At 51.7% G+C, this 18,334-nt stretch overlaps 1 protein-coding gene across 3 annotated transcripts in view; it reads right to left on the minus strand.

The window, feature by feature from the left end:
- LOC139055871 (small G protein signaling modulator 2-like) overlaps positions 1-18,334 on the minus strand; it is a 291,580-nt gene that overhangs the window by 61,759 nt on the left and 211,487 nt on the right. For all 3 annotated transcript variants that reach the window (XR_011511955.1, XM_070533451.1, XM_070533452.1), the window contains exon 18: positions 1,341-1,423. Coding sequence is in view for 2 of the 3 variants with exons in the window: in XM_070533451.1 (XP_070389552.1) it covers positions 1,341-1,423 (83 nt within the window). In the remaining variant the exon portion in view is untranslated. The remainder of the gene's footprint in view (positions 1-1,340; positions 1,424-18,334) is intronic.

The raw sequence follows: 18,334 nt of genomic DNA on the forward strand, positions 1-18,334 counted from the left end.
ATGAATGTCATGGTGTTGAATAAAACTAAAATAATAGACTCGAACCTCGTTATAACGAAACTGGATACCCAAAATAAAGGATTTATTGATGTATATGAAATTCGCTTTCAAATACCCAAAGGGACCCATGTACTTAAACCTCGTTTTAACGAAGTGAAAGTCTTAGCTAATGCATATAATGAACTAGATCTTTCTCCGAAACTGAAAAATACCCGACCGTTGCGCACCGAGGATATCACATTTCGCGGGGTTCGGCACTCGTTTCCCGCAGCAACCCCCATGTCAAATCTGCAGTGGAGCAACACTAGTGCTTGTCGCAGCTGCGCGTAGCTGCGCACAAGCCGAAGCTCACTATCGCCCTTCTCCACTGGAGTACCTGGCTACTCTACGAGGCTATGCACAGCGGTGTGTGCATTCCCTTGTACTGTACGCCTCCCTGCGCGGCGGGTCAAGCATGCAGGTGGAGCTGCGCATGGCCTCCAAGATCTCCCCGGCGCAACCTCTCGGGTTGCGCGCAGGCCGTGCCTTCGCGTCCCCGTGGGACTGCGCCCCGAAGATTAGTGCATTCACTTCTCGCTCTCCATGGCACGCGGCGCGCGCGCTGGCAGCTGAGTGTGGCCTCTGAGATCACATTAGCACATGTGCAATCTCGGAGGTCACGAGCGAGCCGAGCAAAGCTGGTGCAGCGAAGTTCGCTTGCCTTTCCTTTTACACAGCGGAGTGCTGTATTGCCTGCCACATGCTGCTCGACCACGACGAGCCAAGGAGAAATCAGAAGTGAGCGGCGATCACAACGAAACAGAACGCAGTAATTTAAAGGCTGGTACACCAGGTTCTAAGTTGTGCGTTGCACATGCCGAATACGTTTCCGCTGTCTTATTCAAATTTTATCGCATGCGTGACCGCGTAGCTGTTCCACGGGCAGGAACGTCGTCTTCTTATTTCCATGTTCATAACTGTGCACACCGTTGGACATATGTTGCAGTAAATGACAATAATAAATATAATTGAACTAAGGGATATAACAAAGTAATTTCAGCTCCCCCTTCAACTTCATTATAAAGAGGTTCGAGTGCACATGTACAGCGCCTGTCATGCTGTTGCAGAAAGCGTGAAGCCACCGATGTATTCGAGCACACACGACAGCGGAATGGTGGCTACGGTTTCCTGCTGATAAGACGCAGGTTCTAATGCCGGCTGCGGTGGCCGCATTCCCAAGGCCAACTGTATGCTTTGGTATGCTAAGCGATTGAAATGATCAATTATTACAACGACCTCCCCTGAACTGCGCAGGCTATCCGGTCATCATTACATCTCCACAGTCGTCTTTCTCAACATACCATCGTCAAAAATGACCAGCAGGGGAGCGACGAGGTCGCACATTCCTTGCACATAGCCCACGTCCAGATGCTCCCACACATAGCTGCAATGCACGGCACATCACTGTGAACACAGTCATCCAAACAAAGAGAACAGCAACACTAAGATAAGTTATGCATGATACAACTCCCCTACATGCAGTCTTATGAGCTCTTGTAGTTACAGCTATGCTAAGACCCTTAGTACGAACAAAAATTTTTGGTATGAACAAAGATATTGGTTGCTCTCAAAGTCCTAAAGCCAACGTTTCAAGTCGAAAAAGTTTTTTGGGTTCGGTTCAGGTTCAGACTTGTGTATATTTTCCTGTTCGGTTGAGGTTAGCCTCCGGAGCAAAAAATATAAAGGCTTGAACCGGTTCATGCGGGTTTATTGCGGTTAAGAATTAAGAATATTTTTTAAACAATGCTTTTCACATAATCTGCTAATTTTATTTTAACGATATATAGTATATTTCTAGCCTCGCGTGATGCGAAACCGACTATACTATGACCCGAAGCGCGCGCGCAGTCGTACTGTGAATTGTTTTCGAAAGCCACAGTACCCTATGCATTGAAAACGCATTTAATTCAATTTAGTTGCGCCTGTAAGCTGACTTACACCGCGTGATCCTTGGCAGTTAAGTTGAAGGTCCAGCAAGTGGAAATTTAGTAACAACGAAAGCCTGTATGACAGGCATCGGTCTTTCAAAGTTGCTCAGCTCTGTACAGCCTGCAATCGAGCTCTAAAGACGCAGACAATGGTTTCTTTATTTCCAGGCCTTGAACCTGGGGGCTATCAAATGACTAATAAGAAACGGCGCAGTGAAAACTAAGGCAAAGGAAGGTGCACGCACAACACAAGCAATGACCCAGTTTTCTATCCTCTTGACGCTATCAAATGAATTTTTCCATTCATAATAGTGTCGCGAAAAGAGTATAACGCGGGCCTCTTTGCTTGCTTTCGGGGAATTTTGTGGGCTCCTCGACGCGGGGGAAACCTTTGTACACAACGGCGACGGCACCACGGACTTGTGCTGCCGCCCGGCCGCTGACGGCGCCGCACCTGTTGTCACACGTGCACTTGACGCGTCCTCGTCCCATGCTCGGCTGTCAAAAGGTGATTAGTGTGTGAGTGGTTTTAAAAGGGGAAAAGGAAGAGATAAGTACAGCGCTGTTACTGCCTCTCGTGCGAGGGCACCTCCACGGCGCTGTACGGGTGAGGGGAAAGGGACAAAAAGGGTAGTGAAGAAAACAGAGTATAGAAGTGATAGATAGCCAGGCACGTCAGGAAGGCGCGGCGGCTACAGCCGCTCGTACAGTTCGGCGCCGTCCGAGAATTCCAGCAGAGCCGCGAAGGCGCGTCCGGCCACCGATGAGTGTGCCGCCGCCGGGAAGAGAAGCGCCTCTGGGCTGTCGCACGGCAGTCCGAAGCGGTGCTCGTGAGCGCGTCGCGCTGAACGGAGTACGCTGGGCACCGTAAAAGCACGTGCTCTAGGTCCTCCACATCGGCGCACTTGAGGCAAAGAGGGCTCCCCGTACCTTGGATGCGGTGTGTCCTTGCCGCGGTGCGGTAGCAGCCGATGCGGAGGCGAAGCAGCAGTGCCCGGTCTCGTCGGCGAAGGCCCGTACATGGCAGCAACTTTGGCGGCTTGCCACTGGCGACGCGGGCGTCCGGGTGTCTCGCTCGTAGCATGCCGGCCACGGTGTGACGGGTGACGTCGAATGGAGTCACCACGAGCGATCGAGGCACCGACGCCGTGTGGGCTTCCCTTGCGAGCCGGTCCGCTTCCTCGTTCCCGTGTATGCCGATGTGGGCAGGCACCCACTGCAGAACGAGGTCGCATCCCTGCTCGCAAACGCCGTGCGACTTGCGGAGGAGGCGCTGAATTTGCGGGGATCCCTGGTCGGCTCTGGCCAGCATGTGTAGTGCCGCGCGGGAGTCCGTGAGGATGGCCGCCGCAGGGATGCGCCGCCGGAAGATCAGCTCGGCCGCCAAGTCGATGGCCGCCAGCTCCGCGTAGGTGGATGAGACCGCGCTCAAAACGCGGCACTGACTGTGCGCCGGGATCTCAGGAGCCACGCACGCGGCAGCAGTAGCACCGTCCCGCAAGACAGAGCCGTCGGTGAAGACGAGTACCCGGCCGGCCAGCTGCTCGTTGATGGTTGCAGCCGTCTCCACTTCCAGGGCGCAGAGCGGTGTGTTGCGCTTGCCCCGAACGCCAGGGACGGTCGTGCGGACGAGCAGACGACGCTCTCGCTGCGGGGGCGGACCAAGCCACGCACACGTGGCGCCACCCCGTACAAGGCTGGCGAACTGGGCGACGCGGCGACCCATGCCGGAGCTCGGGAGAGAGTGCAGCCGGCCGATCAGCTGCTGGCAGTGCCGCGAGCGATGGAAGCGCTCCACGTGGTTGAGGGCGCGCCCCTCGGCACGGACATATAAAGCCCTCAATTTTTCAAAAGTTGCGCCGTTCTTAGATCTTTCCGCCACCCCGCTCACCCAGGCTATATACCCAGGCGCTTCCTCCTCCACTCCTCCTGTCGCCCCAGCCTCCTCCGCTGCCCCATTGGCCAATCTGTGTCACGTGAAAGCAAGTCCCGCGCTTTTGTATATTTTTTTACTTTCCGGCGCAGAGCAGGCGCCGCGCTTTTGTATATATTTTCTTTCCAGCGCGCTCCGACCCCCATTCTTGGGCCTGCGCAACGAAAGTACGGCAGGCGGTTTGAAGGAGCGCGGTAGTTTTATACAATGTGTTAGGGCCGGGTGCTTAATTGCGATTCCGTGCTGCTGCGCCTACGGTTGCCACAACAGACCCAGTGACGGCAAAAAGCTTTTTGCTTTACCATCCGCCGGGCGCAACGGAAAAAGAAAAGTGTGGATTCACAAGGTCGGGCGGGCTGACTTCGAGCAAGTGGCAAAGAACGCGCGGCTTTGTGAAGTAAGTGCCACGGTTCCTCGAACCTCTTCTTTTGAGCCTAGTTCACGCCTTCCGCTTCGAAAAAAGTGTATGTGTTCATGCTCTGCGTGGTTTTTAGCGCGTTTAAGTTGACTTTTCTTTTTTGGTATGTGTTCTCTTCGTTTCATGTAGTTTCGTTTTGCGGTGAAAGTGCACGCATCTGCAGCTGGCCTGCGCCATGAAAGCGACATGATTTAGGGTGTGTTTTGAGCTCCACCAGAAGTTTGCACATTCTCGACGCTTTTGCAGGGCTCACTATGACTTATGGATGCAGTCTTTTAGCTTCGAATGTACACCTGCATGTATTAATTTGGTTTGAGGTGATTAACGTTTTTAACGTCCCGAAGCGACTAGAGCTATGATGGAGGTCGTAGTGGATTGCTCCGGATAACTCTATTTAGGTCGCCAAGAGATGTTTAACATGCACTTTGATCGTAGAGTCGTACGTGGGCCGGTAAATTCCTCGTTGGCGTTTCATAATTCTCGCGTCGGCGCGGTAGCGCTGCGTTAGAAGTTGGCGCCTCTGCGCGATTGTATTTCTTCAACAGATTTTATTTACTAGTTGGAACAACGTGTCATTATTTCGTATTATTGACTGCGCCTCCAGGGCACTAAAGCAGCAATGGGAACACCAAAGCTAGAACCAGGGCTGAATGGGGCTCGCCGAAGCCTGTGCATGCCAAGGGAGTGTAAGATCGGCTGTCCGCGTTCGCGGACAGCCAATTCGTATGCGCACACTTCCTGCGCCGCCTGCTTTATTGTAATTTCGCGTGCTCTTCAGGTGTCTCCTTTAGCCGTTGAATGTGCCGTCCTGGAGCAGTACTTGCCAAAAAAAAAATCTATTGTCACGATTACCAAAGCACCCCGCAATGAAAAAAGCGCCCGCGACTGCTGCAACATACTGCGCCCGTGCGAGGAGAATTACGGAAGACCAACGAGGAATCTCTTTACGGGCCTCTTACATTTAGCCTCTATCCTGGCTGCTGCTGGACGAGTGCTCGATATTGGAGGCATGAGCAGCGGCTACTCGCACGTTTTGTGTACTCATCTGCACTTAACTGCACTTATCTTGAAGTTCAATTCGATCGGCAAGGCTAACGTTAACACGAAAGTGGTGTGTGGCGTCATGGAAATGCTACATTTCTTTTTTTCTAAGGAATGGGGGGGGGGGGGGGCTACGCTTCAACATTATCTGGACTATAATTGTATATATTTTTCGTGCATATGTATTTATAACTTGTTGACTGCCAACTGCATTATACGGCAAAATTGCTCTCAATGTCTCTTGCACTTGTTTGTATCCCTGTACTACTACAAGAATAAGTGCATCTGTTGCAATCCGCTCTAATAATTCTTTTTTTCTTCGAGTTTGATTGCCTGGGCAAGCCTGACAGCTCAGTGGACTGTGTGTATTTGTGCTGTATATTTGTCTGCAAGACTGTTATATGCACCTTTATTAAACCCATTTGATGACTGTTCGGTCCTACAGCCCTATTCTGTCTCTACACCCGCCGCGGCCACTAAGCCACCGCGACGGCCGCATTTCGATGGGGGCGACATGCAAGGACGCTCGAGTCCAGTGCATTGGGGGCGCGTTAAAGAACCCCAGCTGGAAAAAAATTAATCCGGAGCCCCCATTAAGGCGTGCCTTATGAGATCGTGGCGTTGGGATGTAAAACCCAAGAATCAACTTTTTTTCTGTCTTGTGTGCCTTGACTGTTCCAGTTAACGCAACACTGCTACTTTGTGAAAACTTACAACGCAAAAAATACAGACGCACATAGTATACACAGATAAAATTAGCACTTCAACAAAAGTGTTGCTGGTGCCAATGAGGGGAGGGGGATAATTATTTTCTGAACTTCTTTCCAGTTGTCCCATCAAGTTCCTTCTTTTTTTTCTATCAAATTCTAACCATTTGCACTGTAATAAATAAATAACGATTTCATATGCTGGTACGTTGTTCAAATTATCTATACCGCCTATTTGTGAAAACGTTTCTCATGGCCACCAGAACCTGTGCATGAGCTACGTACATCTGTAAAAGGCGCGGAACAGAAACGGCCCTGCTGCCAGGCATTGCTGACCGCAGACAGTCGGAATCTCTCACGCGCCGGCCGAACAAAAGCATCCTGCAGGTACGTAAATTAACCTACGAAACCTCGTGCACATACTTTCACGCTGTCAAAACCTGAAACTCTGGTAATTACTCGCGTGTCTGAGCACACCGCGTGCTTGTGTCGTGTTTCAGCAACACGAACTTTCAACGTGCGCGCGCTTTACGCCTTAAATACGCCTTGAATAACGGGGCTTTTCTCTATTTCTTCCGCAAATCCGACACGACATTCTTAAGGCCAGTTACCGACTGACGAAGCAAGATCTAGATTGAAAAAACTGCTCCGCAGGACTTGAACGAACTTTTCGCGGATTTCCTCCCGTAGCGTGTTAGCCGTCGTCTGCTACGGCAGGCCCACCACCGGCGGCGCCACCGTCGAGGCCGCGCCGAGCGGAGGAGGAGGAAAGTGAATGGCGCTACTTTGGGAGATTGAGGGGCTTTACGGAGATAACTTTGGCGTAAACTGCTGACACGCGCGTGGTAGAAGCGAAATGCCATACTAAAACGCTGCTGCCACGCACGGAAGTGACGTCACAGTTATGATGACGTTGTTTAAACAAGTATGGCGTGTTCCGGTTTATAGTTCTGCGCGCGCTGCTGGAGCTGCTTCAGCTTAGCTAAAACATAATTTTACGGTTTCTTACTGTGTTGTTTGATAGAATGTTGTTCTAGTTAGTTGCGCTGGAAGAACCGGATGGTGTTCGAGCTTGCGATCTCGAGCCACACTTGGGCGCAACGGTGGAGCAGCTCGTTTCTTTATGCCTTGGAGCGCGTTTATGGTTGGTAGTGTGGTCTTGTGCAGCTCCTGTTACGTTTTTCAGTGCTGTTGCTCTTGTTTGTTGAATTTACTGATGTGAATGGAGCATATGCGGGCTCTCAGTTTGGCAGAACTCTACCACATGTGTTTGACCCCTGTTGATTGCAAGTCGCACAAGCCTGTTCCCTTAGTGAGTGAAACTAAGTGAAAGAAACTTGGCCTTCTTTGTGGAGCAAAGACAGTTGGCAAAAATGAAGCACACAAAGGTAGAGAGGTTTTGGTATAGCCTGTACAGTGAAAGTTCCACTCAAGATCCAGGTGCTGTACCGTATCTTCAGAAGATAAAGCATTTATCTAAACACGAGCACAGGGTGTAAATGATCGCACTCCGATGCATGTGATACATAATGACAATCACCACGAAAGCCTATCGCATTACTATTACTTCCACAGGTAATTTTCATGGCTGCTATGGAATGGCTGTCTCACTGCACCACAATCTATAGCAACTAATACACTGGGCATTTCAAATGGTTCATGAAAGCGGGTTGGGCCCTGGCCAGACTGAAGCAGCGGCACTCGAGAGACACTTTTCAACGCCCAGCCTCGTGTGAGTCACTTGACACTCGTCAGGGACATTTGCTGACATTGCCTTCAGGCGGCAACAGGCATTTCTGTTAGATTTGCGTTTCACGTCCAGGCTTTCGTTACTAGGCTTCTGCGCGCGTAAGGCGACGCGAAATGTTTGAATGCACTTTGCTCATCGACAAAAGGTGCCCTTACTTTGCACAGCGATTTGGAAATGTGTATATGCACCCTACATCGACGTCAATGCCGACGCGCACCACTTCTGCGTTTTCGAGCTCGAGAGCAGTGTGTCGACGTGGTGTCCAAGGCCAAACAGGCATCCGACTTTGCCAGAAGGCGTACACACAACTTAAAAAGAATCGCTACATACGACACACCCTGCAATATGCATGATCCGTGTCGGCACCATATGCAGTCGGCGCTGTGCTACCACGACTCTTCAAAACCGAGTCCAAATGAGGCGACATGTCGTGATGTTTCGTGGATGCAGCACAGTTCGTTCGAAGCTTCTGTAGCTTCGTAACGGCAACGTTATTCGTACTCGCCGATATTACACAGTGATTCAATACTACAGTACACACCACACAGCCACAAGGAATCGCAACGATCCTCCCACTGCGTGCACGCGTGTGTAGGCGCCGACAGTCATTTTCGATTTTAAAACGCAGCACAAAATAAATGCTTTATTTATTTAGGCGTAGTGTATTTAACAACAAAACGATAACGTTAGCATTTCATGTATTTTTTTACTAAGTTTTCTTTTTGTGACGTCATCATGCGTGGCAGCAGCGGACTCCACTTGGGGTCGTCTGCTGCCACGCGCGTGCACCCAGCGCCGGCCGATAACTTTACACGGAGAAAGATGGGCGTCTCTCCCGCCTCGGCGAGAGTGGCGCCGCTCTGCGAAGACCGCGGGAGCCACAGGAACTGGCGTACTACGGCTCTGTGATCCGCGTCCATCACCCTCCATTGCGTCGGCTGCAGGTCCGCCAGGGGCAGCGCGTACAGGATCCGCGCCGAGGCCACGGAGTTGTCCAGGCGAAGCGAGAGGGATGGCGAGCAGCCTTGGCCACGAGCGAGCAGGGATCGCGCGGCGCCCGCTACCTGTGCGGCACCTTTCCGCAGGGCAGACACCGCAGCACACCAGTTCAGCCTAGAGCCCCTACATCCACGCGCCACCGCCGACCAAGCTAAGTACCGCCAACCTACCCTCCTCCTCCACGCTCCTCTCCCACTCACCCCATCAGCTTCCTGCGTCAAGCGGAACTTACGTAGCTTCAGCTTCCTGTTCCGAGTGGAAGTGACGCTATGTTTTTAGCGTTGTTTACTTTCGCGTCTACGGAGAGGCTTTAATTGCACCAGCTGCGGTTGAAACAGTTAATGCGATTCCATCCAAGAACCACCGCCTATTGTAATCGGCGATCTGGTCGTGTTCGCTGCTTCGCGTCAACCTGCGACGGGTTGTGCCTCGAGAGACAACGTACAGTGGAATGCAGTGCCTGGGTGCTTGGAGACCGCTCCCGTTTTTCGTGCATTTGGAAAATAGCGACCGCAAACTACTACTTCAGCGGAATACAACAGCTTGTCCCCTTTGAATTCTTCTTGTTTTGAAGCATACATCCCCTTCAGCCAGCACGTACGGAGGGACTTTAGTGATGGAGTTCGCGACGCCAATTTGTACGGCAGACGCATAGAGTTAATGCTGTTGATTCTGAGGTTGAACTTGTCTCGTACGGCAGATCGAAGGTAACGAACGTCCCAAGTGCGTGCACTGCGTGAAGAACTGCAATGACGTGAAGCTATGAAATATAACAAGTTCAAATTTACGTGGAAGGCATTCAGTGACATGGTGAAAGCAAGTGTGCTTTTCTTGTGCGATATGCGCGGAGGTGTGCAGTGAATTGGTGCGTGCGCGCGTGTTGTAACGCGTGCAAAGGTGTACGGCGAATTGTGTTAGTGTTGTGACGCGAGCAGATGTGTACGGCGAATTATGTTCGTGTGTTGTGCCCCAGCCCATGGCTCTCCGCACTTTGTCAGAGAAAGGGGACGACAGGCAAAGCGTGCGGGCGCAGCGTACGCAAACAAGCACGTAGATGCACACGAATGACGCTTGGTGGAATGGCTAGAGCGAGCTACTCAAATTAGCACCGGTTGCTAAGCACGGGCGTCTCACCATCGTCTGCAATCACAGTGGAAATTCTCGCAGCGCAACTCCGGGAAGCGTAAACGCCGGAACCGGAAATCTTAAAACCGGACATGCCGGAACCGGAAACGCCGGAAGCGGAAATGCCGGAACCGGATTTGGTGTGAGGGGAAAAGGCGGTTGGCGGTACTTAAAGGGACCCTGAAACGATTTTGGCGATTTTCTACAAACGTACTGAGTCGTTAGAGAAGGTTCTTCTGATCATTAATTGATGCATCTAAGTGCTCTGCGTAAAACGTGTAATTTATTATAAGGTTTTAAAAATGCACATCACTGCCGATCGCAGCGCACTGCTCGGCGGAATTTTAAGCCGCCCCTACCCATATGATGCAAATAACCCATATTACGTCACATGGGCGAGCTATCTGATTGGCTGACCAGGGCGCGTGGTCGATAATTTTTCCAACTTTATGGTGAACAAATGATGCTCGTAATAGTTGGAATGTTAGTTACTTTGTTTTTGTAAAAAGAAAATAACTTAAAGAGAATACACAAGAATAGTTTTTTAGTACACTTCAGCACTTCCGGCACACAGCAAGTGTCGTCTGCTTGTGTTACAACGTACTCCATTTTGACGAGAGCTCCGCGGTCAGAGTCGGTCTCAGTCTTTTCGCGAGCACTATGATTCGACTTTGTTGCCTTGTGGACTGCAAACCTAGCGACCTGCAAACCGCGAGTCCAGTATTAGGGCAAACGCAAGCGCAAGGGGACAGGGTCTGGCCGCTTGACTGTGCCGGGATGAGCCACGAGATGAGCAGAAGGGCAAATGTGAATGGTCTGCACGGTGCAGCCACCTGGTGGCACAGAGCTCAACCATACACAGTAGCAGCAACGAAGTGTACTCTTTGCTGCTGGTGTGTATTTTTCGCAGGAGTGTAATCATCAACGCGTTGATTTATAAATGTTTAAAATGCTTTACACTTGGTTAGAGCAATATTAGCGCTTTGTTTGACTGGTTAAGCGCTGCGCCAGCAAGTGTCTGGACCGTGCAGACCGATCAGGGTGCTCACGTACGTCTACGCTAAAGTTCCTTCATCAGCTTGAGTTTATGCCTCCAGTCATTTGCCGAAATGACCAGCTTGCATGTTTTTAGCGGAGTACCGGACACGTTCGGCGCTACGACAGAATGCTCGCAACGCACGCTGCTTCGATAGCTCTCGGTCGACGGCCAAGCGGCTAGCGGAGAGGTCTCGCGCGGGATGGGGCGTGCTCCTAAACAACCGGAAGTGAGCGATGTGACGTCGCATCGTGACGATGAACCAGTGAAGGCGGAGCTTAGCGCCGCTCGCTCGGCGAGCGAGTTGAGGAGGAAAAGCATAGCTAGGGAGGAGGGTAACTTCTAATCGCTTGCAGCTCCATTAATACGTAACGCTTCACTTAAATTGTGGTGCGAATGTTCTACTTAAGCTGTACCCTACGCGCCTACAAAATTTGTCCGAACCGTTTCAGGGGCCCTTTAAGAGAGCGGCGGTGGCGCGCGGATGGAGGGGCTTTAGTTCAGCCGTCGGTCGATCACAAGGCCAAGGTAGCGAACCCGCTTCTCCCACGGAAGTAGCACTCCGTGGAGGGTGAAGCGCGGCGGGCTGTACTGTCCATCGTACTTTGGGCGCACGATGAGCGCCTTGGTCTTGGCTGCCGAGAGGGTGAGGCCGATGCCGCTGATGTAAGCGTCGACCCCGTCCAGTGCGCGCTGCACACAAGCACGCACCGCATAGCCGACACTAGTGGGGCCGATCGCGAACAACGCGATGTCGTCCGCGTACACTGCGACGCGAACCTCGTGCGCCGGGAACTGGGGAATGTAGTCGGGGATGCGTGCCAGCGCGAGGTTGAACAGGAATGGGCTAAGCACACTGTCCTGCGGTACTCCTGTCACAACCGAACGCGGCTGAGTGAGCGCTCCCCCAACGCGCACCCGCATCGTCCGGCCGCCAAGGAATGCTGCAACGTAGGCCCGCATGCGTCCGCACACCCCGAGCGCATCGAGTGCGTCCATGATGGTGGCGTGTGGCAGACGGTCGACGTCGAGGAGGACGAGGTAGCCTGCCTCGCCCCGGCGTTTCGCCGTCTCCAGCGGGGCGATCACGTCGGCCAGGCAGTCTGCAGTGGCCCGCAGTCGTCGGAAGCCGCTCTGCTCCGCCGCAAAGGTGTCGAGCACCGCCGTAATCCACTCGAGCCGCCGCAGCGCCATGGCCTCGAGCACCTTGCCAGCAGCGGAGGTGAGCGAGACGGGCCGGTAGGAAGCAGGGTTGCTGGCTGCCTTGCCAGCCTTGAGCAGCGGGACGACCACCGCCTCATTCCACTCGTCGGGGATGCTGCCGGTCCGCCAGACGTGGTTGTAAGCATCGAGCAGCAGCAGGAGCTGGTCAGCCTCCAGGTTCCTAAGCATCTGGTATGTGACGCCATCGGAACCTGGTGCTGAACGGCGCTTCCTCGATGTGAGAACTGTGCGAAGCTCACCGATAGTGAAGTCAGCCTCGCACAGCGCCCTGATGTCCTCGAGGATCCCGGCCGTTGGGAAGTGCCGCTCTGGGGCAAGCAGCTCGCGCCTTGAGTGCGGTTGCGGCTGCAGCACGTACGACGCCGGTGGGCGGATGGTGGGCGGCGGGCAGCACGTCTCGGCGAGGAGCTCGGCCAGCTGTCCGTTGGTGATGCCGCGCGCCACGGCAATGGAGAGGGCGGGGCAGCGCGGCACGCGGGGCCGCAGGATCGCCCCAAGGATGCGCCACGGACTCGATCGAGCGCACGCTCTCTCCAGCGATGAGCAAAGGCTGGACCAGCTGGCGGCGCGGCGCTGCCTTGCGTGGCGACGGCATACCGCGTCCAGCCGGTTGTACACAGTCCAATGTTCGCGCTGGCCCGAGCGCAGCGCTATCCTCTCGGCTCTGCGACGCGCAGCGCGGAGGTTTAGCTGCTTCATGTCGGGCACGGGCGTCCCGGCCGGCACCACACAGCGAGTCGATGCGGCACGCGCGCACTGTGCGATGTGTTGGAAGAACAGGCCGCACTCCGAGACTGGCACTGTAGCACACAGTTCCCGGAATCGCGGCCAATTCACAACACTGTACGCACGCGTCGGCAGGTGGGCGGCACGGCGGGGCTCGAGTTGGATAGGGTAGTGGTCGGACCCTCGCATGTCGGGGCTGCGGCGCCAGATGTAATGGCAGCGCTCCGACACTAGCGAGAGATCCAACACACTTCCCCCGCAGCCACGACGGGCGAAAGTAGTGCAGCCTGTGTTCGCTATGAGCAGACCCGCCTCCTGGATAGCGTCAAGCAGGTCCCGGCCACTGCTGTCGGTGTGGCTCGAACCCCACGCAGTGTTGTGCGAGTTGAAGTCTCCGCACATCACGAGGTCATCGCGCACACGCTGTGACAGCCGGACGACCATCTCCTTGTCCCGTTATCGGGACAAGGAGAGTTATCGCGTTATATAATTATTTTTTCTCGTATAGTCGAAATACAATCCGAGAGCTATCGTGTTTGTAAGTTGTGTGTGTGTCACAGTTTGCGATTTTTCCACGTATTTTAGCTTCAGAAATTCAATTATTTCAGTAAATTCCTTGCGTTACATGGATGACCTGAATATGGGTGGTCCGAAAATCTTTTTGCCGAAACGACATCCGGCGCGGGACGCCGGCGCCGGCACCTGATTTTTTGCGATATAGGTTCTTCAACGCTATCGCGTTAATAACGGTTTAGAGCAGTGCTTGTGGGCGGTTCAAATAGCGAGCAGGAGACGATGGTTTATTGGCATCCCCTCTTAACCGGGTGGTGACCAATGGTCACCTAGCCTGCTTGATTTAAATCAGGTACGCTCTACGTGTTTTTCTTCCTTGCATTTTTGTATGCATTTATTTAGTATGTTTTTTCATATTCCTGAAAACTCCTCTATCTCCCTTGCACCACTACCTATACTCGTATATACTCCGGTCGTATCAATCTCTTCCCTGCCTTATTTTCCACGAATACTGTAAACGTCTCTTGCTTGCTTCAACTGCTGACTGGTTGGTGCTTCCGTCCACTTTAAATCCAAGCGCCGAGCTGATGCAGATCTACTAGCAATGTCCGCGCGACACTCAGAAAGCAGGCAAACCATCCCGCCAACGAAACTGAGTGTACAATTACCCCAACGTTGTTTACGGCTGCCATTTTTTTTGTGACACACTGTACACGGCGACCTCTCGTTCCCAGCGATGTCATTCGTAGACGTACATTGGCTTCTTTCGTAGCTTCGAGAACCTCGTCATATAAGGCTACCTTTAGACAAAGGCAGCGATGTGGGCCCCTTGATGCACCTTGGCTAAAGATGGTTGAGAACAGGAAAACAGAATAAGGCACATTAGAAGCACAGGCGCTGTTGCCTTCGTCAGTTCTTTCGTCCTCGTGCTTCAGTGCACTCCTTTAGTCAAGATTACCTTTGGATTCACAAGGATGGCTCGCAATTTCATGACCATAGTGCGCCGAGTGTCTGATCGACAGCAGGCGCATTTGCAACGCATCAGCAAGGAATGCCAGGTTTCAGTGGGTAGCAAGAGATGCCAGATCTGACAGCGAAAAGACGGCTGTTCTTTATCGCCAGCGCCGACAGCAGTCAATCCCCGCTGCGCCAACGATTTCTACGCGCAGGTGGGTGACGTCACGTCATTTTATGTGCAGTCCGCGCTTTTCTCTGTCCGGCGCATTTAACGAGCTGATAATTCACATGACGCGCCTGTTATAAAAGACGGCAAAAGCCTTAAGTGTTTTTACTGCAAGACTAAAGAAAGCAACACTTTTTAAGCAACAGAAGATTTCCATGAATAACAGTACGACCCTTTATTAAACTGAAAACATCGTTGTTATTCATACCATGACTTCTCTTTATTTGGTTTCAGAGGGGGAAAAACGCTTCATTCTATTCAACAGACATTCTCTTAATTAACAATATTTTTCCTGGCATTCTTAAAGAGCAGCTGTAATTGCTGGCACACTAAATTACTGTTCCCCTTATAGGTACCCGTTACCGATGGAAATGAAGATTCGTGTTATGCAATGAGGGTACATTCCCTATATCATGTGCAGCACCTGGTTTTCTTGCACATAAAATGCAATAATTAGACTTTGCTTTATATTTTCTTATATGTGATCTGCGGCTATCCTTTTATTGCGACAGCAGTTACATGAACACTCCAGGTGCATTTTCGGCGTCGCTGCGATGTTCCGGATGAAGTCCAAGGACGATAACATCATCGCCGCTCACCGTATGCTGTACGTGCGAGTTAAAGCGTGCAAAGGCGAGTCGACGGTGCTGCCTCAATCTCGCACGTGCAAGGGAGCAAGCGCGCCATCTTTCTTCGCGCGCAAGACACCGTGGAAGGGGGGAGGAGGGGGGGGGCGTTCTGCTGCGGCGGCAAGTGCGTATGCCGCGGTCGCGCGGGCTCTATCTTCAAAGCGATCTGTCATAGGAGGCAGAGTTTAGGTGCGACAACGGCTCACAGCTTCGTGTACGCTGTTTTTGCAGCTAAGTTTGTGTTGAAGTGATAGACAGCACGAAGGTCAGTTCGCTCGCTGCGGCTGCCTCGCTTCTTCACACCAGCGTTTTGACAGCGAGTGTCCGCGGCCATCGAATGTGATGTGTTCATGTCTGCCTGTACGCGCTGACACCATGCTTGCTAATTTGTTTAATTAGGAATCGAATGTTTACATGGTTATGCGGCCGATAAAACTACTCTCCTTACTTCCTATAGCTGTCTGCTAAGTTGCTATCGCAATCAATGATTCTCCTTTCAAGCAAAACTGCGAGCTTTCTCGATTCAATACGACGTTCTATTTAAAATCCCCTAGTTATTGCTTGTACTGTTTGTCCTATCACCAGGTCGTTTTTCTTCCAAGCCAATAAGAAAAAGCAGGTATTTTTTGTTGAAAAGAGTTCCTTTATAAACGAAGCGCTCGAGGCCTCAAAAATCCCGGTCACTTTGTCATAACGGTCAGGCATCGTACCGCTCTCGACAAAGCAGGCCGAGCACGTCCAGTAAAATGAAACCTTCATTTACTGTGCATTTAAAAGATACTTAGATGTGGCTTATGTCAGCGAGTAGTATAAGCGAAGTTCACGCACGCTCCGCAGCAAAACTCGAAAATGATGCTAAGCAGAGCTGCATAGCTTTGAATGGCGCTGTTGCCACTATTATCCTTTTCAAAAAAATTTTCGTCTTCAAGCAGTTCTAGCGCTGACCGCAATTCACTGCCGGCTTCGGTGGGCAGTGGTGGCACCACCAGGTGCATTCGTTGCAAAGCAACAATTTTGGCTTTTGGGAACAAGTTCCTTCGTTGCAGAGGCAACTTCGTTGTTGTGGTCTTCGCTGTAGGGGCGTTCACAAGAGGCTGGGTCACACGGAATCCTTCAGGGCACAGGTAATTTTGTTGTAGTGGTGTTCGTTGTAGAGGCGGTCGGCTGCACTTTCCATGGTCTTCTCTAGGCCTTGCACTGTGCACATGTGCAGCTGCACAGTGCATGAAGCGGAAAGGGGGGCAGGTGTGCCGTCCCCTGGCGCGCGCCGTACGCCACCGGAGGTCAAGCATGCTCGGTGGCTCCCATCTGAACACATAGGCATGGAGAAATCGTCTTTCTCGGCAACCACTCCAGCAAATTTAATTAGGGGCCTTATGACGTAAAACTATTGCCGTCTGTTTTTATAGCAATCTCCAGACGTCAAATTTAGGCAACTGCAGACGCAAGCATCAGGCTGTGACCCTCAGTCGTCGTTGAAGCAAATAGCGTTGCTTACCTTGAAATAATTTTCTTATCTACGGTAATTGGCTGAGCCTGACAAGAGGCGACGAGCACACAAAGTGGGGAGGGTTTTGGTGGGGCCGGACTAGCGCAGTGAAAGCAGATAACCGAATGAGGAGGATAGTATTGGCGTCGGCGATTGGCCCGCTTCTCCTTGCTTAAGATTCGGTGGCTGTTAGGAAATCGCGGCGGCGTGTGACGGTAGGCTAAAAAATGCCACTAAGACCGATTCTGAGCGATGAAAAGTTGGCAAAGCAATGTTGTGTACGTGCCGAAAGGGCTCGAAAACGCTATGCTGCCACACAACTTTTTTATTGTTATAGTAAATAAATTCACCCTCGGCGCAGCACCCCCAGTAGCCATTGCCAGAGTGATCGGCGGGCAGCCATCTTCTATTGATTTCTCAACGGGACAGTCTCCATCTATCTCGAAAAAAAAAATCTGTTTTGTTCGACATATTGATGCATCTTAAATGCGTGCACATCCCTCTGACGTGGTGACATTTCACGGTTTTGTGACGTCGTGTCACAGAGTCGAAGTGGGCGCCACCCAATAACTTTTGATGTCGAAAAAGACGTAGAATCCGAAAACAATTGTTTTTTCTTCGGTCTACCAATGTATAATCAGTGTGCACACGTGATATCAGATTAGTAGATTAGATGACGTAGCGTGACCGACAAGCGAAGTGGGGGCGGCCTGAACAATGTTTGGTCATTCTTGGAAAGCTGACCACGCAATTGGAATAGAAAAGTTAGGAATAGTTTTACGCTGTAGCGGCCTAGGTTTGAAGCATTTAATAGTAGGAAATTAGATATAGTGGCATCAGGAAACGTATTTTTTATTTGGATCATTCAATGGTTCGTAGAAATTGGTGAAAATCACATAATTAAAAAAATACTATGTTATCAAGTTCAGAACAACTCAACACGGAGATATCTTATCACAATTCTGCAAACTGCAGCGAAAAATACATTTAAAAAGACAAAGTGGATGTAATATCTGATACACAGCAGTGTTATATACGCCACTAATATCTGAGTAGGACCATTGCGAAATACGTATGAACAGTGTAACAAATTCCTCGCTTCAGGTGCTCTAAAGTATGTAGTTTGCAAAACGGCGATATCCGCTCTTAGTGCAAGGATACTGGTTTGTAAGCTTCGTGCTTCTAGTTTTTTAAAGCGAAAGCTTTACTGGCCACGAACTTGCGATTTCGTCGTGGCGGTGCTCCGAGGAGGCACGTGACGTCACAGCGCGCGCCTCGCCGCGGATATTTCTCTCTCTCTCTCGCTCATTAGTCACTACTGCGCGGGCACCACTAGTAGCACTGAGCCGCGGACGTTCCGCCGCTGTGAAGCGCCGCGCCTTACCATTGCCGCTGTTTGCCATGACGTCACACCGATTACCTCGTCGTTGCGCTCGCCTCCGCACGCTTCGGCAGCAGCATCGCATGCCTGATAACATGTCGGAGGATTGAAAAAGAGAGCTCGCGTGCCCCGCAACCACAGGTGAGGCGGCAGTATGGACGGCGACAATTTTGGTAAGCAGGAGGAGGCCTGAAATCGACATCGGAACGAGAT

Source organism: Dermacentor albipictus, chromosome 2 (assembly GCF_038994185.2).
Source record: "Dermacentor albipictus isolate Rhodes 1998 colony chromosome 2, USDA_Dalb.pri_finalv2, whole genome shotgun sequence".
NCBI classification, from domain to species: Eukaryota; Metazoa; Arthropoda; class Arachnida; order Ixodida; family Ixodidae; genus Dermacentor; species Dermacentor albipictus.